General features: G+C 39.1%; 1 protein-coding gene across 2 annotated transcripts in view; it reads left to right on the top strand.

The window, feature by feature from the left end:
* Positions 1-24,070, top strand: part of Ndufs4 (NADH:ubiquinone oxidoreductase subunit S4) — a 108,215-nt gene that overhangs the window by 72,313 nt on the left and 11,832 nt on the right. Inside the window, exons 4-5 of one of the 2 annotated variants that reach the window (XR_007593673.1) lie at positions 2,328-2,401; positions 16,917-17,051. Coding sequence is in view for 1 of the 2 variants with exons in the window: in XM_050152830.1 (XP_050008787.1) it covers positions 2,328-2,401 (74 nt within the window). In the remaining variant the exon portion in view is untranslated. The remainder of the gene's footprint in view (positions 1-2,327; positions 2,402-16,916; positions 17,052-24,070) is intronic. The other variant, XM_050152830.1, reaches the window with a different exon arrangement.

Here is a 24,070-nt window from a genome sequence, read left to right as displayed (position 1 = left end):
TAAGATACAGGTTTCTTTATCATTACTGACTTGGAACCTCAGTAGTTGAGAATTGAGCAAATAGAGTATAAAAGTAAAAATAGAAATATAAAGATTGAAAGACACAGGATATAAGAGATTTCATGGAAAAGATCTGTACTCAAACTGAGCCATGAGATCATTGCAGTGGATTTCCACATGTAGAGATGCTAGGAGAGTATTCTCAATGGAAGGAACACTGCACTGTTGGGCAGGTGCAGGCTGTGTGTTCATAGAAACAAGTCTAAATTGACCAGTTGATTACTTATGAGGGGATAATTTAAAATGTCTGGAAAGCCTTCTGACCATACTATACAGGGGCTTAAATGGTAAGGAGGTGGAAACCACCACAGTGGATGATAGAAACTGTTTGGAGTTTTGGTTTGGCACTAGATTTGGGAAATAAATAATAGGAAGATAAATGTGGTAACATGTTAAATGGTGGGGTGGAATCAAATAAAGGAGACAGAAGGATTAAGATCTTGGTAGCAATATTACCTAAAAAGAATTATAAAATACAAGACATGAAGGAGGAGAATGACAAACTAGCTGGAATAATGAGTGCTTGTTAACAGTTTTACCACTTAACCTAAGTGTAGTTCTTTATACAGCAGGTAACTAAAAAGCTCTGTCACCTTTGGAGGAAATGGATCTGTTCTCTTGATTTCTGAGGTCTCCCTCTCCCTCTGTCTACCTCTCTCTCCCTCTCACAAGCACACACACACAAACACACACACACACACACACACTATTCTGAATGAAGCCAGTGTGTATGTTGAAACTCTTCAAATCACTTGGTCATATTTATATTATCACTTCTGAAGATTACTAGTTTATTTAACTATCAACTGTGAAACCACATATACCTTGGAAAGTAGTATCACTACAAAAACATCATTCGACTTTAGAACTAATATAACTAGTCAAAAGAAGGGTTTTCTTTCCTTTAAAAGGGGAATTTAGTATAGGAATCCAGGCTTATAGGGATCATAAGGATTCCCAGAAAAGCCCACAGTTTATGACCAGAACTTGATCAGCAGCCTGTGGGGCTTCAGATCAGGGAGAGCTACTTGAGCTCTCTGCTTATGTCATATATCTTTCAGATGTCCAAGTTGCCCAGAGTATTTCTCCTTTTTCTTCTCAAGATAGGGGGCATAAAGTGCAGGCTAGTCTTGATTCTCCATCCCAGAGTATTGCAATTACAGGTATCTGCCTCCCATATTTAGTTTTATTCAGTTCTAGGGATTAACCCTAGGGTTTCTTGCATCTAGTCAAGAACTGTACCAGCTAAGCTATGTTCCTAGCCCCCCACTTCCATAGTTTTGAGTAAGTTTCCAGAGAATGTCATATTCATCTGAGAGATTTACATTAAACATTTATAGCAAACATAGTTATGCTTTTATAAACATCAAAATAAGGGATGTCAAGTCTCAGAATGTTTGTTCTTATTTTATAGACCTTTCCCTTAAAAGAACATTATTAGTGATGAAGTTTTGTTGAGAGAAGGTTCAGTTTTCAGGATTTGTATTCTGTGGATGCTTCTTAACTACAATGGGGTTACTGTCCCAGCAAACCTATTATAAATAGAAAGCATCTTGAGTTGAAAATGTTTCCTACTACTAACCTATTGGACATAGTAGTTTAGTGATGCAGTTGTTTACACTGTGGCCCAACATGGCTATTGTTTCATTGCTGTTGCTCATCATTCAGGTGAACATTTAAAATTTGAAAAATAGTTCCTTGGGCCCAAGGGTCTGACTCACTGGGTAAAATCAACTCCTATAAGTGGTCCTGTGACCTCCACATGTACTGTACATTCACCATGTACAAACATGAATACAAACTCAAATACTTTTAAAAGAAAAATATTTTCTGTTATATATTGCTCTGTCACCATCATAAAGTTGAAAATCTTAGGTAAAATTATCTTAAACTAGAGGCTGTCTGTACTGGCAATTCTACTCGGCAGTAAATTTCTTGATATTGAAGTTTCTAAGGTCATTTGGGAATCTTCTGGGGTTTTTTTAATTCAAAACTTTACACTGCCCTTTTTAATAGAGTTTAGTAGACCTTAATAAAGAGAAATTAAATGTTTTTGAAATTATGGTTTTTATTATTAGATAATGCATACTAGAAAAATCAGACTTAATACAGAAATAAGGTATTTTTCAGAGATTATTACAAATAAAATATTGTCATAATTTTCTTGATATTAAACCAACTGTCTATTTTCTAAACACTGCATTTAAAACTTTGATTGTCTTGCAGCCAAGGCTTACTATTAAATCATGGACATTCTTTTCTTCTAGAGCTGATCCCCTCTCCAACATGGTTTTAACCTTTAGTACCAAAGAAGCCGCAATTGCCTTTGCAGAAAAAAATGGTAAGTAAGATTCCTTTCTTTCTAAATCAAGATAATATTTTTGTGTTTTTAACCTTGAAACCATTTAAGAATTTGAAGTGTGGACAGATACTTAGCTGGTCATTCACTCTCCACCAAGCCAGATTTTGATCCTTGATGCTCACATGATAGAAACAGAGAACTCTCCCAGTTGTGCTTTGACATCCATGTGCATGCTTCAGTGTATGTTTGCACACATGCGCACACACAACAAATAAATGTGAAGAAAACATTCTTTAAGTAAATGAAATTTGACCTAAAAGAAAATCTTTCTGGATATCTAACCCAGTGGTTTTTAGGTTTGTTTCTACATCAAAAATTCTCTCTGCGTTGATCAGTAAATCTAAAATGGAATGTCCAGTGTTACATGAAAGATCAATTTACATTGAAATAAAGACAGAGAATAAGATCATTGGCTAACACTTACCTTGTTTTTGAATCTTCCTGAAAACATCCCTAATATTTAGTTAATTAAGCTCTGATTGCATATCTCATGAGGTGGTCTGTTCTAGTTGTGACATTTCACTGTAACAGGTTTTCTTCTTTTGACCTAAAATCTAATGCCTGTTATTCTACCTAATAGCCTTTTAATTACTTGAAGGGAATTACCTGCTTTCATATTCATTCTAAACTTTCCGTTAAGCTTAAATGATTACATTTGCTCCTTTAGTAGATATGACAGGTCTAATACCAAACATTATATTTATGCAGCATAATAATATATTGAAACTTTTGGAAAAGCAATAATACATATTAGTTTGTGGTGATCTTGCTGTAAACAAAAATTTTAAATTATTATCAAAAATAATTTTCTATTAGTAAGTCTGTAATATACTGTACTGAAAAGGCGGCATTACGGTCATATTAATCTATCTGCTATTCCATTTATGAAATGATGTGTTAAATTTCATAGTGGCCTTAATGTGTTTTCATAGTTAAGAGTACTTGTAATGAACTGGAGAAGTGGCTCAGTGGTTAGAATAGTCTCTCAGGAATGACTGCTCTTCCAGAGAACCCAGCTTCTATTCCCAGCACCTCCCCCCACACACACACAGGCAATACATATAAAATAAAAATAGTATGTATGAAATAGAACTGTCAGGTGTTCACCTGAAATGTTGTAAGTAATTGGTAATGTTTGTCTCTGACCCATACCTCCCTCCCTGCATCTGGCATCCTTGCAGTTTGTCTTTTACACTTAAATGCAATGCTTATATCTGTAACTGAATGAGTGTATTGGATTTGACAGTGCATATGTTGTGTGACTTTTCTTGGGGAAAATGTCAGCCAGTGACTATTTCCCCAGATTAGGCACCATCAACAGACCAAAGAAGCTATTCCCCCTGAATCTCCCTTAGTGTACGTTCATTGGGTGGATACTTCAAGGTAGCTGAATGACCAGAAGGCCCACCCATCCTGGGTGCCTCCTGCCTGGTTTGTAGGCAGCTCCACTGAAGAGTCTCCTCTCCCCAGTAACTGTTTATTGCTTCTGTAACTGCAGTGAGAGGCCCATGAGTCTTATAACTTCCTGAGCTTCCTGTTTCCTTGACTTCCTGAGCTTCTCTCCTTCACAATGAAACAGTTGAATTTAAAGGAAATAGCTAGACAACATGTTAGGAAATCTCCTAATTTTAATATAGAAAAATATTTAAGTTCTAGTTGTGCCATTTGGATTTCAATCTATATTTGTTATCCCTTGAATTAAAAGATAATATATACACCTTAAGTACATTATTAGTATAAGGTATATGTGAAAAATTTGTGTTATCTAATATATTTGAAGTACAAATCTGAAAGCACTATAAATGTTTTCTAGAATATTTGTTTTACTTCCTCATTTAGCACTACATAGCCTATAATTAAAAGTCTAAAGTCAGGATCTGGGGTACACAGGATAATGGCAGGGCATATACTGAACATTCCCTGGGTTCACAACCAAACTAACTGTATCTGAGTCCATGGCTGGTCATTGTGACTTTGTACTTCTGTTTCTGTACATATAATGAGAATTGCTGTGAGGATTAAATGAGTTGATAAATAGCAATTAATTAGGAGCTGACATATTATGTATAAATATATCTTAGGTTGTTAGTAATAGGCCAAAAATTTTTCTTCAGAAAGGTTTTTTAAGTGTGCTCTCCTTGGACACTTTTTGGCCAAGTTTTAAATTTCTTTAGATGTGAAATTGTTGTCAGCACAACCATATTATTGCCTTGATTCAAGATAGCATTTCTGTATTTTAATTAAACAGTTCTATTAATGTTTTCCATCCTTTCAGCCTTCTATACTTCATGTCTCACACCTTGCAAATTACTCATCTGGGGTTTCTATCATGACTTCAATAACAGGAAATCTAATTAAACTGTTATCCCTAGCTAGCCTTTCTCTAAGCGGTCACAAGGCGTATATAACTACGGTTGCTATGTGAATTGCAGGTGTGAAGTAGAAACTGCTGCTATTGAAATCAGGTGACTCTAATTTGATTTACCTCCCCAGGAAAGAAAGTCGAGTATCAAAGTCAGTAGGAAATGTAACTTGGGAAAGGTCAACAGAGAGTGACTGAGAAAACTGCACTCAGAGTGGAGGGAAGTCTCAGTCTGCAGCAGTGCAGATGTCAGAGCCACTGCAGTGCTTTCACCAGGCCTGACACATACTAACATCCTGTTCCCAGGGAAATTAGGGCTTTCTCTGTAGGCTCAAAAATGTAAAGCTTTGCTGGTTTTCAGGATAATGCCATTCCGTATATTCAGTGTGGTACTTGTGATCTGTTATGTGTCTTTAACAGTTAGCATTATGCATCTTTAAGTAGGGAAGTCCTACTTTTTTCAGGTACAGTGGAAGCAAGGTGCCTTAGTCACTGTTCTATTGGGACACACCATGACCCAAGGCAAACACGTACAAAAGAAAGCATTTAATTGGGGGATACTTACGGTTTAAGAGGTTTAGCCCATTATCATCATGGCAGGAGCATAGCAGCAGGCAGGTTTGGTACTGGAGAAATAGCTGAGAGTTAACATCTTGATCTGCAGACAGAGAAAGAGCTGGGGCCTAGCATGGGCTTTGAAACCTCAAATCCCACCCCCAGTGACACACTTCCTCTAACAAGGTCACACTTCCTTCTCCTTCTAATCCTATCAAAGTTCTACTTTTTGGTGACTGAGCAAGTATATGAGCCCATACTGCCATTCTTATTCAAATTACTATACAAGGTGTAAGTAAATGGCTTAGAGTGTTACAGAATCCCCATAGCTTGAAGTCTCTTTCCTGGATTCCCCAGCAACCCTCTCCATATGATTTGCTTCTCATAGACCATTGTAAGGGACATATAAATGAAACTTCTTTCTTCTTTACCTAACATCATTTTATTGTGAGCTAATGCTGTTGAAAGTTAAGTGAACTAATGTCTAAATTACCAGATGTAGGGCCTTGAAATCCATCAAGTATGTGTGGTATCACACACCTGTAATTCCCGCCCATGTGAGTTTAAAGCAGGAAGATTGAGAGTTCAAGATTGTCTCAGAGAGAGGGGGTGGGGAGAGGGAGAGACAGGAGTGCAAAAGCTCTAATCTACAGATTGCTGGATTAAGAGGCTAGTAACTGGGATTCTAATTCCACATTGTCTTGCCACACAGGCTAGCTTGGCCAATCATGCATCACTGCACTTGGTCTTTAATACACGTTTATATTTCATCTTTGAAATGAGAAGGTGGGTTGAATAATTCTCAGAACTTTATATATTAAGGATGTTATTTCATGGGACAACCCTGATCTCATTATTTTCTTTGCATGGAAAAATGTATTTGTGTTGGTAAAGGTGGCTCTGTTGAAAGTAAAATCTTCAAAGGTTCTACATTTGTGAGTAGTGCATGCTTACTTTTCAGTAGTATCCAAAAGTCGGAGGCCAAGGTAAAACTCTCACAAAAAAAGGATAATTTATATATTCAGAATGTTCAGAGAACTGTATTTTCTTAGTTTTCCCTTTCCGTAACATCTAAATGTTAAATTAAAAAGAGAGAAGTCGTAGTTATCATTTCCTGCATAAAGTTATTTATAGAGAATAAGTACAACGAGGAATAAGATGTATAGATCTGCTTGCTTTCCAGACAGGTTTGTTGACCTCTATTGTAATTTGATAACTCAGGCAACAATGTCCTCATGACAAAAGTTAATATTTAGAAATAGTCATAATCCTCATTAGAATCCCAGGAAACATGAACAGTCATTATTCTACTCAAACTAAGGTGTAGAGACATTAAGTAACATTAAGTAGCAAGTCACATGTTTACAATTTGAACAAATTTTATTTAAAAATCATGGGCCAGTGAGGTGTCTCAGCCAATAAAAGCACTGATAACCTAAATTTAATCCCTGGGACCACATTGATAGAAGGCGAGAACTGACTCCCCCTAAGTTGTCTTCTGATACATGCAGATGTGACACATGGACACGTGCACACTAAATAAGTAAAAGTGTCGTTTAAAAAAAAGACAGTGGTAGCATGCACCTTTAATCCCAGCACTTGGGAAGCAGAAGCAGGTGGAGCTCTGTGAGTTCTAGGCCAGGCTGGTCTACAAAGTGAGTTCTAGCAACAGCCAGGACTGTTACAGAGAAAAACCCTGTCTTGGAAGAAAAAAAAAAATACTATCTATTCATCTGTATATAGTCCATGCTGGCTTCTCTGTGGTGGGACGGCTGTTGTAGTAGTGACCGTATGGGCCGGGCCTGAAGACTGGAAACAATGATTGCTTGTCCCATGACAGAAAGTTTTGGTTGTCCTCTGCTTTGTTACTTATTTTTGAGGTGCAGGGGATCACACCTAGGGTCTTAAACATACTAGACAAGTAGCCTGCCAACTGAGTTCTGCTCCCAGACCCTGCTCTTTTCATCATTCTTCCCCAATTCTGGTTCAATTACTACTGGGTAAGCTCTTTTCCTTCTAACATAAAAAAAATTAAAGTTTTTTTGAATTAAAATATAATTACATTATTTTCCTTTTCTTCCCTCCAACCGTCCTAAGTATACCATTTTCCCCTCTATCAAATTCATGGCCTCTGCCTTGTTTTTCAAATAATTGTATTTATATATGTAAAAATATACATACATGCATAGTCCATATGATATTATTTGTATGTATATGCTTTTAGGGCTGATCCCTTGGTATTGGAAAACTAGGGAACTTTTCCCTATGGAAGACTATTTCTCCTATTCTCAACATACCTTAGTTGCCTACAGTTTTGTTTTTGTTTTTGTTTTTTTTTTCCTTTGAGACAGGGTTTTTCTGTAGCTTTGGATCCTGTCCTGGAACTAGCTCTTGTAGACCAGGCTGGCCTTGAACTCATAGAGTGCTGGGATTAAAGGCATGCACCACCACCACTTGGCTTGCCTAGAGTTCTTTATTTAAGGTTGGGGCCTGGTAAAATTTCTTCCTTTCATATCAGCATGTCTGTTGCTATCTTTCTTCAGGTCTTGTTTAGGCGGCCAAGACTTCCTGTGTCTAGCTTTCCTGATGTTGCTACAAGACACCGTCTCACTCTTCAGATTTTTCTGCTTCCTCTTTTTCAACGTGCCTAGAGACTTAGGTGCAGGGATTGTGTTGGAGATGGCTCATTTGGGACTAAGCACCATTTGTTCTCTGCATTTTGATCAGTTGTGGTTTCTATAATGATCTCCATCTGTTGCAAAGATAAGTTTCATTGTTGAAGGGTGAGAACTACACTTATCTGTGGGTATGGGATAAATATTTAGAATGTAGTTAGGGGTTATGCTGGTTTAGTAAAGTGTTAGCTGTGGATTCGCCTCCAAGATCCATGACTTCACTAGCCTTGAGTAGTTGGCTAGGTTTCCAGTACAAGATATGATTTCCCTTTTATTGAGCAGGCCTTAAATCCAGTTAGAGAGCTGTTGGTTACCCCCAAGTCCTTTGAACTCTTACAATGATCCCTTTACAACTTGTGCAGTGCGGTTGCACATCTCACTTTTTTGCCTTGCAGTTTCAGAACACTCTGTTATACGTCAGTGCTGTGTGGCCAGGCACGTTGGCTAAATAACTATGTTCGGCATAGATTAGATAGTCCTGATACTCAAACAGTAGTATTTTACCCTACCTATTAAATTGTAAGCACCTACGAGGGAAAACAGAATTTTATTCATTTTTATCTTTAATGTGTTCAGTACATATTGGTGAATTTCAGTTAGTATAGTTAGAATTATTTCAGATTCAGTTACTTTCCAGAAAACACAGTAATTTGTAAACTGTCCTCCATATCATTTAAATTTTCTAAGTCATTTTAAGTTGCTATTGCTTCTGTCACATAATAGAAATATTCAAATCGACTGATTAGAAATTCAAAGAAAAAGCTATAGAAAAATGATTAGCAGTCTGTTATGTTTTTAAATAATTTATTTTACATGTGTGGGTGTTTTTTCTGCATGTATGTCTGTGTACCAAATATGTGTCATGTGCCCTTGGAGGCTTTGGGACTGGGATTACAGATGGTTGTGAGCCACCATGTTGGGGCCCGGAATTGAACCCAGGTCCAGTGACTGGTCTTGTTTATTGAGCCGTCCTTTGAGCCCTCATGCCAGTTTCTTTCATAGGAGCAAAGGGAATTTCTCTTTCTTTTGAACTTCGATAGGTAAGTCATTGTAAATAAAGCTGACAAATAGACTATTCAAAGGCCAGAAAGTTGCAAGATTTTATTTTGTAAACTGTGGAATGGAGTAAAAGTTTGGAGTTGGAACACAGGGACAGATTATAGAATGATAGCATGAAAAGAGGGAACTCATGGTGAACAGAGATGATCTTATTCTGGATCTTAAAAAATTTCTTTTGTGCATGCGTGAATGTGTGTCCATTTTTTTTGTCCACTGTGTGAATTCTGGAGCTGGCACTCAAGCTTGCATAGTTAGGTGGTGGCAAGCACTCTCAGCTGCTGAGCCATCTCACTGGCTCAGACTGTCTTTACGTTTTCAGGTAGCATCCCTTAGAGCAATTAATGGTAGCCATGCAGAGTTGCTCCGAGCTCGGTGAGCAGCAGATCTCTAGTCTTCTCCTGCGATGAAAGGGTGGTTATTTTTATGGACAGCTACCAACTATTTTATGAACATTTAGTCAATTTGTTGTATAGCTCTGTGCCTAAATACTTTACTTAAACAAAATAGAAGTGATACAGGACTGGCGACATGGCACACCTCTTTATTCCCAGTACTCAGAAGGCAGAGGCGGGCAGATCTCTGAATTCAAGAACAGTCTGTTCTTCAGAGTGAGTTCCAGGACAGCAGGGCCATGTAGATACCTTGTCTAAAAAAATACCCTCCCAAAAAGTGATACAGGAATATTTTAGAATAATTTTGAGGGCTGGAGAGATGGCTCAGAGGTTAAGAGCATTGCCTGCTCTTCCAAAGGTCCTGAGTTCAATTCCCAACAAGTACATGTTGGCTCACAACCATCTGTAATGGGGTCTGGTGCCCTCTTCTGGCCTGCAGGCATACACACAGACAGAATATTGTATACATAATAAACAAACAAACAAACAAACAAACACACACAGGCAGAATATTGTATACTAAATAAATAAATATAAAAAATAAATAGAATAATTTTGAGAAAGATGGATCTTTCATAGAGAGCCAAGGTCCAGAAACTTGACCATTACCCACCACCAAAACTGCCCTGAGCCAGCGGCTTTAATGTTAACTCACAAATTAAAAGCATGAAACTTAAGAACCACCAAGGGTGAGTTTTAGAAGTTATAGATAAAGGCATGTGCCATAATGCCGGGGTTAAATCCCAGCATTTGGGAGTCAGGAGCAGGCAGATCCCTGTGTGTTGAAGGCTAGCCTTGTCTACAAAGCGAGTTCCAGGACAGCCCGGGCTGTTACACTGGGAAACCCTGGCTCAAAACAACAGCAAAAATAAAAAATAAAAAAATGAAGTTATAGATTTATAGGTGGTAGTTTAAGACAAAAAAAAAAGTAGTGTGTTGACAAAGGTTTCTGTCCTTTCCTGACCCACAGCCATTCAGTCCCAAAGAAACACACAGAGTTCTACATTAATCATATAAACTGGTTGGCCTATTAGCTCAGGCTTCTTATTAATTCTTATAATTAGTTCATAACATCTTGACTGATGTTAGCCATATTGCTTGGTACCTGTTACCTGCAAGGCATTCTCATCTTGCTTTCTCAGTTTCTGGGTGACAACTGCAGACTGAATCTTTCTTCTTCCTAGAATTCTCCTGTTCTCCTTGCTCCTCCTCTACTTTCTGCCTGGCTACTGGCCAATCAGCATTTTATTTATTTATTTATTTATTTTTTTTTTTGAAAACTACAATGCTTTATTTTCCTTTCTTCTTTTAAATTTATTAAAACCAAGATTGGTTATTAATAACGACCTTATAATACAGGCTTTAAGCATGGTGATTAAGAAATAAAAACATCTACAAAGACAATTGAGAACATATGGATGTCTCTTTTAGTGAGAGTCATTGACTTCTGTATTTTTTTTGTTATCATTTTATTAAACATACGTAATCTCAAGATGTGTCCCAGAAAATACACTGCCATTGCACTGGTAAGGCTTTACCAGGTAGAGGAAGTAGGGATAGGTGAGCTGGTGTGTCCAATTACTTCCAGATGCTGCAGTACCTTATAGTTTCTGCCATGTCCTCAGGATGGTTTCCAGGAAAAGGAAAGATTAGGAAATAGCAGACCCTATTCCTGGCATCTTCTAGCCTCTGGCAAAGACAAGGCTGCCCACAGACTCAAGGACATTTCTAGCTGGTAGCCAAGAAAGAAACCAGTCCCTTTTCTTTGTGGTCTTTTTATCCTGAACTGCCTCCCCAGTTGCTATGTCCCGTTCCCATCAACACTAGAAAAGATTCACTTTGGCTTCTTATTTGAGAAGTCTCCGTCTGCAGTCGGATGGCCCTCTTGCTTTAGGGTAGAACATTTTGTCAGGGGAGTATGATGTGGAGGCAGCTGTTCACTTGACCTGGCAGTGCCTCAGAAGCAGAGAGGAAGGAAGAGGGCTCCAATCACACAGCTTCCTCCAAGCAGTCCCTGCTCCTCGCAGCACTGTACCCCCTTTGTGACCAGACCTTCGCTTGAGCCTTTAGGGGACGGTTAAGTGTAAACCATAACAGATAAAGGGAATTCAGAAAAAGCTTGTTCAGGGAAAGAAGGGCCAGAAACAGGAGACTGGGAGAAGGCCAGGAAGACCTTGGCTCTGAGATGGCTCATTTGGCTTAAGTACTTGGCTGACCAAAGCACCAGCCTTGGGGATACCTCTTTCAGAGCCACAACACATACATTTTAGTGTCTGTAAAACTCCCTACAGACAGCAAATGTTTTTCTGCCAAATTTACCCTGGGTTTTTAAGGCTGAACACCTTGAAGTATATTGGAGCATTCTTAGAAATCCTTTCATAAAGTTGGCGTTGTTTCTAAACTGTATGTGATCCTTGTTCTAAAGTCTTATTTTGTGTTTTGTGTTTAAAGAAGATAAAGAGGAGCCTGAGACTAGTCATGGTGTAAGTGCAGTGCTTTCTCTGACACCCTGATAGGACCTGAAAATTCATCTAGAACCACACTGACCATGAGGGAGGGAACACCACTCAGTATCCTGGTTAAAAGCTGTGCTATTAATTTAAAATATAATTGTTAATAGTTTTTATTGTGTGTTAAAATAATATTGAAGTAATTTTGGGCTAAGTATGCTAAGTATATGATTCAAACTAATTTTTCTTGCTTCTCACCCATTTCTTTGGTATGACTAACTAAAATTTTACAAAATGAAATACATATACACACGTCTCTATTTTTATTTATTTATTTTTATTTAGTTTTTCGAGGCAGGGTTTTTCTGTAGCTTTGGAGCCTTTCCTGGATCTAGCTCTTGTAGTTCAGGGTGGCCTAGAATTCAGAGATCCACCTGCCTCTGCCTCCCACCCGGCCCCACACATCTCTATTGAACAGCATCGGTCTAGTCCTTAACTGTACACAGGGTACATATTGTCTCTATATGGTAAATCTTCTGTATGCTAAATCTTTCATTAGCCTATATCTGAGAATGTCTATGAGAAATCACCTATTTTTAATCAAACTAGGTATTATATTGAATATAATATAAAAACATTTTGTCAGGAGAGCTCTCACTCAGACTAAAAGAAGTTTCCTTCCTTGGGCCAGTTGCTAATGTTTGAAGTGTTCCAGACTTGGTCTCTTCATGTAGCCCTTTCTCACCACACCTTGCTTCTTGTGGAAGTCTGCTTCTCTAAACTTGGACAGTTTGGAAGAAAAGTGTTCGGCATCTTTCTCTCTTCTAACTCTTCTCTGATCCCAAATACTTAATACAAAGTAAAGAAAATACAAAGATGCTGATTGTCTTTGGGCTTTAATGCCACATCCTAAACCTCTAGCCCTGCATGCATCCCAGAGGAAGGCTTCAAAGCTAACCTTTGTAAAAGGGGAAGGAATCCGAGGTCTCTGAAATGTAGATGAACCTCACTTGTGTCCTTTGTGGCTGCAGAGGGGAGCCTTTCTCACCCAGGTGGCTTTTGTCTTCCCTTGTGCTCTGTGAACTCTGGGGAGGAGGAAGCTACCTCTTAGAGACAGGAGGTGGGAGACAGCTGTGGAAAATATGGATGGTAGAGGCCTAAAATCTCCTACCATTTACATGCTAATAAAAACCAGAAATGGCTTTTTCCCCTGTTTGATCTGATTTGGAACTTTGTGACTTTTCTCTGGTATGGCATTTTACCCCCTGTGTTTTTCCCATTGTTGTTAGCTGTAAAAGTCTTTGAAATTCTCAAAATGAAGGAAGGTTTTCCTCAGGAATAAGAACAGAACAAGCTGTGAGACTGCTTTGTGCTCATGGTGGGTCTGTTGGTGGAGAAAACCTCCCTTTGAAGATAGAGGTAGACAAGGAAAATTATCCAGCCTTGGGTTTTGAACGTTCTCACAAAACACAGTTTCACAGCAAAGGGAATTAGGAGATAAGTTTATTCTGAGCAGAATGAGTGACATGGATTCTGGTTGCCACAAATAATACTTTCCATTATGGAAGTGATTACATGAACTTTATGTTGACCGAACAAAAGTCAAGCAAGGAAAACTCTTTGAATTGTTTTGTTTTGTTTGAGACGGGGTCTTATTTAGCCCAAGATGGCCTACAGTTTGTTTTGTGACCTGGGTTATACGGGAACTCATGGTATCCTCCTGGCTCATCCATACTTGAATTATGCATGCAGCACCATGACCAACAACAGCTTTCAGTTTCGGTGGCCTGTCTTGGGTTGAAAAAAGGACAGGAGCAGGTGGGAAAGATCTGGTCTCTGAGGGTCTCTTATTCAGCTAATTCAGGGCAGCACTTTCCCCTGTAGAGACAATGCTCTTGAGATAAGAATACAGGGAGCATGCAGTAAAATGTATTGAAATAATGGAAGCATAGCAAGTGCAGGGACATACTAAATACCTGTGTGTGAGACTCAGGTGAGTGGCTGTAGATTCCAAGTCAAGGTTTGTTACCTGGAAGATATATGAGATTTAAGCAAAGTAGTACAAGGACTTCATATGATAAATAGAGTGCCAGTTTAACCACTCTTCCTAAATAGGAAGTAGACAGCCTGCCTGGGCAGCTGACAGATAAGGAGAGGAGCCATGACTTGGTAAGAAAGGTGGATCTAACCTAACCGAACCTAACGAAGCCTGGTCCCTTAAAACAAAGACCTTACAAGACCTTACAGGTTTTCTCTTCTCCTGACAGCAGGCCCCCTGCTTCTGGCTCTATGCATTAGTTCCAGGGCCAGAGCAGGATATGCTACACAGCAGTCGTGGGCCAATCAACCAACCACGATAGATTAGGACGGGGAGAGGAAAACGCTTCACACACACACACACACACACACACACACACACACACACACGCACGCACGCAGACCCTCTAGAACTGTGATTTCGGCTTCCCAGGCCCCTCTGCTGCATACTGTTCCCTCACGCCCAATAAACACCTTTCTTCAGTTGCTGATTCTGTCTGCTCCTGTTAGCAGTGTTTGAAATTTCTCTCTGCTCCCTGTTGTGCTTGAGATTTTTCCTGCCTTTTAATTCTTTAACTTAAAGACAATGAACCCAATCAATACCCTTGAATACAGCCTCAGATGTGCTTATTTTGGTAACCTTCTTACCCATCAGATTTAACCCCAGGGTGGCTAAGCATCTCCTGACTTAACACCTGTGTCTTCCAGAGCAGCGTTTCAGTGGTGGCATGCCTAACACTTCCCTTAGCAGTGTGAAAGTGTCTGAGTCAACTGTGGAGTCTTAACATTGTGTGGGTTTTTGTTGTTGTTTACAATTTTATTTTGGAAAGGCAAATGTAAAAGTTGAGAACCAAGTACCGTAGCTTGGCAATAGAGCACATACCCAAGGATAACCAAAGCCCTGAGTTTGATAGCCAGCGCCACAGAAGTACATAATACAGCAGGAGGTGCTAGATGGAACCATGTGTGCTTGCAATACGATCATGAATCCCTAAATACTGAAATTTGCCTGCTCATTTCAGAGTCAGAGTACAACATAAAAATTAGCAGAGAGGGTAGCAGAGGCGGGTGACTTGAAGTTAGCAGAGAGCTTATGAAGTCATTGATAAACCAGCCTTGGTGCTAGGAACAGTAACCTAGAACTTGAATCCAGTAACACAAAACAAACTTTGCTAAAATTTCTACACAGTTTATGGATTTTTTTCAGACTTAATATTTTCATATGCCATAATCCATATTTATTTTAATCAACTTTCTCTATTTAGGTCTGTCTTCTTTATGATACAGATATTCTCTTTCCCCTTGATAAATAAGTCACATCCTGTCATGTTGCTCACAAAATTTTGTCCTTTTTTACATAAAAAGATTTAACCTCTTTGCCATTATATCAGCTGTCTGGGGGTGGGGGGTGAGGTGAGGCAGGGTTTTCCTTTGTAGCCTGGCTATTCTGAAACTCACTCTGTCGACCAGGCTGGCCTAGAACTCAAAGATCAGCCTGCCTCTGGAATTAAAGGTGTGAGCCACCACACCTAGCTGCTCCTTCCTTCCTTCCTTCCTTCATCTTTTACCTATAGTTACTTTGATTATAAAATCACAGAAGAAATAAGTAGGAAATAGATGAGCTTGATGTAATAACTCACACCTGTATTCCTAGCACTTAGGAGGTTGAGGTAGGAGGATGAAAAGCTCATGATCATTCTCTACTGTGTTATGAGCAACACCAGCCTAAGATACATATCACTCTACCCCACCCCAAAATGTGCTGGATTTGATGAACTGACTCATAGTTGTGCTGAGGTTTGGTGGACAGAGAATTATGTAACTTAGGATTTTTCCAGACTTGTTTAGTTTGTTGTCTCTGCTGCTCTGTGGCATCTCTGTTTTCTGCATGTAGGACATATGACGGCCTTACATCTTATTTCAAAAGAAGGATAGGCAGTTCTTTTAGCTTCAGGGGACAAGAGCCAGAAATCAGAGTAGTCTTTTTACTATTGCTGTTTTATTATTGAATACCCAAGTGTCATATTTGAGCTCATGTTCCCTGAACCTTGTCATAATTAATAGATCAGTAAACCATTTAGTAACAGTCTAGATATCCATTAAGGTCATTTGAGGTTAAAGGCATGTTATATTGTTTTTTTTTTTTTAAAGATTTATTTATTTGTTTATACAGTACCCTGCCTGTAGGCCAGAAGAGGGCACCAGATCTCATTATAGGTGGTTGTGAGCCACCATGTGGTTGCTGGGAATTGAACACAGGACCTCTGGAAGAGCAGTCAATGTTCTTAACTGCTGAGCCATCTCTCCAGCCCCAAAGGCATGGTATTTATTTACTTACTATGTGTGTGCATACATATACACATGTTTGTATGTGTGTGTGTGCACACACCTGCATGTGTATGTCAGGAGCCATTTCCCCCCTAACAATCATTACAGAAACCATCACTCTAGGGAGTCTGCAGAGAACCTCACACCCATAGTTATGTTCTATTGACAAAACCCACCCAATTAACTGCTAATCTTAGCGGAACCCGCCTCACATTCCAGCTATCCAGGGAACCAGGTGTGGCCACTTGTGACTTCTGGCCTGTCTGTCTGAATGTAACCGAGCTACGTGACCGGAACCACGCGGCCTGCGAGATCCCGTACCCTGCCCCTCATCCCTTACCATATATAAACTGTAACCCGTCCCTAATAAACTGAGGCCTTGACAAAGTTGCTTGGCCTCGTTCTTCTGTCTTAGCTCATTCCCTTCCAGGTAGCACCCCTCCGAGACCCTGGAGTAACCTGATTGCGGGGTGGGTTACAACCCCTAGACTGAGTAGCCCACCCAAAGCAATCCACAGTGGCGCCCTGATCAGAGAAGCAAAGCAGCCAAGCCACTAGAGAGCTCTTACCTCTGTGAAGACTTCAGATTGAAAGAGAGCAAATTCCTGTCTCATCCTGCCTTATATTCCTCTCTAGTACTGGGATTAAAGGCATACACCACCATCGCCCGGCCTCTATGACTAACTAGTGTGCTGCTGGGATTAAAGGTGTGTGCCACTACTGCCTGGCCTGTATGGCTGACTAGTCTGGCTGCTTTGCACTGATCTTCAGGTAAGATTTATTTATTAAAACACAAATAATATACCACTGTATTTCCCTTTGTCTAAAATAAAAAAGGCTATAACTAATATAAGAAAAAAAACTACATACAATAAGTACAATAACTGTATACAATATATACAGCCATTAAATATATCAACAATGTCTAGTCCATTTTCATTTGACAAATTCAGAGAAAATACTCCATTATCTTTCATACTTGGTAAGTCCAAAGTTTATACCTAATTTACTTTCTACTATAACTTATTTTCATAACTTACTTTCTGTTTCTGGTAAACAAGAAAAACTATCTAATCTTCAGCTCTCTCAGAGACTCAAGAAGGAAATAATATTAACTGAGTAAGCAGGAAGTACATGTAAGCAACTTCCCAAAAATGTGAGAAATGACAGAAACAGCTGGCTGCCTGGACACTCACCCAAAGTTCTGCTGCAATATTGGGGCATCCATCTTTGGCCTACAGGCCTAGCTTATCTGACATACTATTCTGTGAAGATATTCTGAAGGGCTGTCCTTTCTTGTCTTGACAGTATTTGGCAGTCGCTTTCTTTTGTGTCCTGCATGCCCAATTAGGGCAGGATACTGTCAGCAGTTGAGGCAAAGGCATTTTCTTTCCCAGTGACTTATTTTTGCCTCAGAGAAAGTAAACTTCATGTGGAATTTCTTTGATATCCATTTTCTTCACTGAAGTAGATTGGTGCTGCTAGGAGCAGACATGTCTCATTAAAGAACCTATATTATTAAAATATCTTAAGTGCCATATTCTGTATGTCTCTGAAGTGTTTGAAGGTGACCTGTCTAAAATACATCTTTGCTTGACTTTGCAAGCATACCTAATGTGACTATAAGTTCAATTATAATAGGTGATTAGAATAATAAGGAAATGTAGGTTAGTAGTTAAACAGTTGATAATTTTCAAGGGCTAGAAATTTGCATTTTACATGATTAAATGAGTTATATAGGTACAGTACCTTGAGCAAGAGGAAAAATGTATGTACAGTATGTTCTAACAAAATTAATCTTAAATTTGTATCAATATACAAAATTTGTATACAGTATACAATAGTCTAATTCAATGTAAAACATTTAAAACTAGCTGGGCACTAGTAGTGCACACCTTTAATCCCAGCACGCAGGAGGCAGAGACAGGATTTCCATGGGTTTGAGACCAGCCTGGTCTACAAAGTGAGTTCCAGAACAGGCTCCAAAAGATACATAGAAACCCTGTCTTGAAAAAAACAGAGAGAGAGAGAGAGAGAGAGAGAGAGAGAGAGAGAGAGAACCCAGCAAACAAAAAATTTAAAACTAGTAGTTTTTTTTTTTTTCCAATACTGTTTGGCCAATGGCTCAGGCATATTCACAGCTAGCTCATTTTTTATTACTTTATAAATAATACCAATCAAAATTTCTACTTCCCTCCCGCTCCCCCACATACCCTACCCCCACCCCCTCCAGTCCTAAGAGAGATACCCTGCCCTCTGGGAAGTTCAAGGCCCTCCCCCCTACATCCAGGCTTAGGAAGGTATGCATCCAAAGAGAATAGGATCCCCAAATGCCAGTACATGCAGTAGAGACAAATCCCAGTGCCATTATCATTGTCTTCTCACTCTGCCCCAATTGTCAACCACATTCATAGAGCCCAGTTTGATCCAATGCTCGTTTAGTCCCAGTCCAGCTGGCATTGGTGAGCTCCCATTAGCTCAGGCCCACTGTCTCAGTGGGTGGATCAACCCCTTGTGGTCCTGACTTCTTTGCTCATTCTCCCTCCTTCCACTCTTAACTGGACCTTGGGAACTCATTCCAGTGCTTCGATGTGGGCCTCTGTTTCTATCTCCATCCGTCGCCAGATGAAGGGTCTATGGTGATATGCAAGATAGTCATCAATCTGACTATGGGACAAGGCCAGTTCAGGCACCCTCTCTTCCACTGCCCAGGGACATAGCTGGGGACATCCCCTTGAACACCTGGGAACTCCTCTAGAGCCAAGCCTCTTACCAACTTCAAAATGGCTCCCTCAAGATATCCTTCCCTGCTCCCATATCTGTCCTTCCTCCATCTCAACCATCCCGTTTCCCCAAGGTCTCCCCAAGCCTCTTTCTCTCCCTCTCTCTTTCCCTCCACACCCCCATCCCCATTCTCCCAACTTTTGCCTAGCAATCTTGTCTGCTTCCAATTTCCAGGAGAATCTATATGTTTTTCTTTGGATTCACCTTATTACTTGGCTTCTCTAGGATCATGAACTGTAGGCTCAGTGTCCTTTGTTTATGGCTAGAATCCACTAATGAGTGAGTACATACTAGAATCCACTAATGAGTGAGTACATACCATATTCATATTTTTGAGTCTGGGTTATCCCACTCAGGGTAGTGTTTTCTACTTCCATCCATTTGCATGCAAAATTGAAGATGTCATTGTTTTTACCACTGAGTAGTACTCCAATGTGTATATATTCCACATTTTCTTTATCCATTCTTCCATTGAGGGGCATCTAAGGTCGTTTCCAGGTTCTGGCTATTACAAATAATGCTCCTATGAACATAGTTGAACAAATGTCCTTATAGCATGATTGGGCATTTCTTGGGTATATTCCCAAGAATTGTATTGCTGGATCCTGAGGTAGGTTGACTCCCAATTTTCTGAGAAACTGCCACACTAATTTCCAAAGTGGTTGCACGGGTTTGCATTCCCACCAGCAATGGATGAGTTTTCCCCGTACTCCACATCCTCTCCAGCATAGGCTATCATTGGTGTTTTTGATTTTAGCCATTCTGACAAGTATAAGATGGTATCTCAAAGTTGTTTTGATTTGCATTTCCCTGATAGCTAAGGAAGTTGAACATGTCCTTAAGTATCTTTTGGCCATTTGAAATTCTTCTGTTGAGAATTCTCTGTTCAGTTCAGTACCCCATATAGTAGTTACTTTTTAAAGGTAGATTCAATAATTTACCTTTTGATCTTATGATATCTATGTCCTCCCTTTTTTCTTTTCAGAGTAGATTCAATAATCTTCCCTTTTATCCTGTCATAGCTATATCCCCTCCATATTTTTCAAAACAAGAACCTTGAATCTAATTTCCTTTGTTTAGCTTTTTTCCTGACCATTACCAATAACTTGTAACTAATCCCCTAAAAAATGACAAATATCCATAAACCCATTGAACTACCAAAACCACCCACCCCACCTCTTGGGGAATGTGGTTGTCATATTCTTAAATTTACTTCCTGCTGTCTGTGGGCAACAATATCTTGAGGGCACACTGAAAAGAAAATTTTGAGTTAATTGTCAAGTCCTGGGAGAAGTAGCTGCATCATTTGTTGTCCAGTATCTGTGTAAGAGGCTTCTCTCTGTGCAGGGCTTCTCTCAAGTCCCTGCTAGAGTAGTAGTCTATTAGGCTGGATCATCTCAGCTAGCCACCTCAAAATTGTTCTGAGCAGTTTGTAGTCCAAAGCCGATATTTAGTTGGTGTTGTTTTTCAGCTTAGTGGTATTATCATAGTCCTGGATAAATCGTTGTTGTGGGACCCCATCCTCTTTATGGAGACTTCAAAGTTCGCTGTTAGGCATGCTCATGGTTTACTGCAGAAAACTAATAGAGGATCAAACCCAAAATCATGTACAGGAAGGTACATGAAACCTGTTTCTAGAATTAGTACTCTATATAACCATTGATATCATGACAAAAAGATATATATAGATAGATAGATATAGATAGATATGAATCTTATACCTTAAAGAGTCAGTATAAAACCAAAGGGTTATGAGATTAGTAACAATATTTTTGTTTTTTCTTTTGTCCTATATCATGTGGCTCTTCAGACATGAGACAGATTTTGGATTTCACTTTAATAAGAGTTTAGAGAAGGAGTTTAGAGAAGGAGAGAGCCACACTCCAACTCCAAAGCCAGCCTTAATCTTTAGTTGGATTGGGACTACTTAAAGACCATTTGCATTATATGTCTGTAGAGAACAACAGAAACAAACATTTGGAAAGATTTCTGAAATTTTAACTTGTTGGAAATGTGATTTACTCTTTTTCTTGAGACCTTTGTTATGGATAATTTGTCCTTTTTCTTTAGATGTCTCATTTGTCCAGGTTTCAGATTTCTTAGTTGGATACCTTTATCCTCCTGAAAAGACAGAAACAAAACACTTTCCCAACCCTAATTGTGGGGAGATTCTCCTTTGGCAAGTTATATCTGATTTGTTAGTATTATAGAGTTAGTTTAGATTTAACAGCCATGCTGTTTGAACTATCATCTCTTCTAATTAAGAGGTGTCTCTTGTTCAGATAAAATTTTTGTTAATTTTGATGGTATCCATAGCTTTTCTTCTCCTGCGGAAACAAAAGCAAAACCTGTTCCCCAACATTACACATGTCTTAGTTTCCATTCTGAGGTCAGTACATCTTTAAAGTATACTGGCTGGTTTAATTTTGTAGTTTTGTCTACTATATAATGTCTCTCCATAGCTGTTGTTCCTTTCTCATTAGCATGTAGATTATACAATCCATTTCTGGGGGGTATTTATCATCTTTCTGTTTATTTAACATATCCTTTAGAGTTTGATTTCATCTTTATGTAACTGCCTGGCCTGTAGCATTGTGTGGTATACCTGTAATATGCTTTATATTATAAGTAAAAATCTGTTTTATTTTCTTAGAGACACATGCTGGAGCCTTTTCTGTCTATTTGTGCAGGTATACCCATGATGGCCATAACTTCTAAATTGGTGATTATCGAATAAGCCATTTCAAATTCAGTGCCGTTTACTATTGAAAATCTGAATAGGTGTCAATGGTGTGGTGTGCATGTCTAAGTTTTCCAAATCCTACAAAATGGAACACATCCATCTGCAAGATTTCATTCCTCTGAGTACCCTTTGGGCTATTTCCTGCTGTGTTTGGTTATATAAAGCACAAGTAAGACATTTCTTTATAATTTTCTTGACTTGTTGCCATGTGATGGCAAAGTCTTTTTTTTTAACCTTTGCTATTGACATGATTTTTTTTAATAAATTTCAGCACATTTGCAGTCAATAATTGATCGATTTCTGCATTTTACCTTGTGCTAGAGGACCTGGCAGACCCATATGGGAACGGATATGTGTTATTTCTATGGGATGGTTTCTATAACTGATTATATCACCTTTGTATCATTTGGTATAAGTTCAGTATGAGAAACAACTCTTTCTGCATATTGCAAATCTGTAACTATGTTGAGAGGGTCTTTAAAATCTCTAAAAACTGAACATTTACATCCTATCCATGTATCATCATGGTCATGAAATTCAATATTAATTGTATCTCAGATCCATTACTCCCCAGGTGTTGGCCTAGTTATCCCTTTGCTAGAGAATTGGCATTTTCAAAAGCCAGAAAATCAATTATTATTTGTGTAGCTTCTGAATTTGGCATCATTCTGTTTACCGCTGAAGTCAATCTTTGCAAGAAGTTCCTAAAGGCTTCTTTTGGGCCCTGTACAACTTTAGTAAAAGACTCAATTTTCTTTCCTATTTCTCCAATTCTGCCCCAAACATTTAAAGTTGCTGCTTGGCATAAATCTAGGGTATGGTCATCATATACAACTTGCCTTTCTATAGTAGCGTAATTTCCTTCTCCAAGAATTTGATTTTGGGAGATTTCCCCACCTCTAGCTTTACTCCATTGTTCAATAATCTTAGCCTCTTCTCTGAACCTGGAACCTGGTACTCCATTTTAATTGTGAACCTGGCTCTAAAACATATTTAATTCTATCCAGTATTTAGGGATAATTCTATTACAAACTGACCATGAGTTTAACATTTGCTTCACAAAAAGTGAATGCATGCCATATGAGACTATTGTTTTCTTGAATCTCCTTAAGTCTAATATTGTTACAGGAGTCCAGTTAGCTATACCAGAGCCCCTGCCATTTGGCAATTCCTGTAAGTTTACTGGCTATATTAAGGTTGGTTGTTTGAAAACCTTAGGCTGTTCCCCTCTATTCTTATAATGAAACTCTGAAATCAGTTCTCCATTAAATTCCTCTGTCTGAATTTGAATATCTCTATGATCTGTTTATTTAGGTTTTGCTAAGGTTTGTATCTTAGCACTCAGCCAACTTTTTTAGTGATAAAACAAAAAATGATAAAGTTGATAATGTTTATAATTGACATTATATAAATCCCATCTAAATTTGATATCTTCTCATTTAATCATTGCATTTTCAAACTGTCTAGCATATTATCATACAGGGACCCAAACCTTCCCATTGTAATTTTTCCCATTTATTAATGTGGTGGGAAACTCTCTTTTAACTAATCCCTCCCTCCCTTGAAGAATTCCCAATTGTTTTACCACATCTGACAATGTTGATGAAGATGTGAGGCTGATTGCTGCTGTGTAGAACATAAAAGCCTGACAGGATTTCAAGGCATCTGCCTACTTTGTCAGTAGCTTGAGAAGGGGTTCAGGGAGAGCCTGCCACCCATGGTGAAGAGAAAGAGAAAGATCCGACTTTCTGAAAACACACACACACAGGAGATTGTTCGGATAAAGCAGGTTTGGTGGTGGTGGCGGTGTGCTGCCTGAAGGCAGAACCAGCCAGGCTAGGGCGGGTGAGTCCTGTGGCATTTTAGCCAAGGTGCTTCTGGAGTTTGGGTGGCAACTGGAGACTCTTTTCAGAGAGGTTTTAGCAGGAAAATCCCACACTCACTCAGAGGCTGGGGAAAAAAGCAAAGAAAGCCTAGCCCCATGTAAAACCCTAGCCTGTGTGGTGGCTAAAAAGCCACAGACAAATGGCTTTTTTTGTGTGAATTCATGCCCCCAAATGTTGGGCTCCAAATGTAGCACAAGTAATACAAACCTAGGACAGATACTAGGTTCAACCTGAAGATCAGAGAAGCAAACCAGCCAAGCCACTAGAGAGCTCTTCCCTATGAAATCTTCAGACTGAAAGAGAGCGAGTACCTGTCTCATTCTACCTTATATTCGTCTCTAGTGCTGGGATTAAAAGTGTGCACCACCACTGCCCAA

The sequence above is a fragment of the Alexandromys fortis genome, unplaced genomic scaffold, assembly GCF_014885135.2.
Source record: "Alexandromys fortis isolate MF-2015 unplaced genomic scaffold, M_Fortis_MF-2015_v1.1 scaffold_73, whole genome shotgun sequence".
NCBI classification, from domain to species: Eukaryota; Metazoa; Chordata; class Mammalia; order Rodentia; family Cricetidae; genus Alexandromys; species Alexandromys fortis.
Note: the sequence above shows the minus strand (reverse complement) of the source record. Positions and strands in the feature narration are given on the sequence as shown.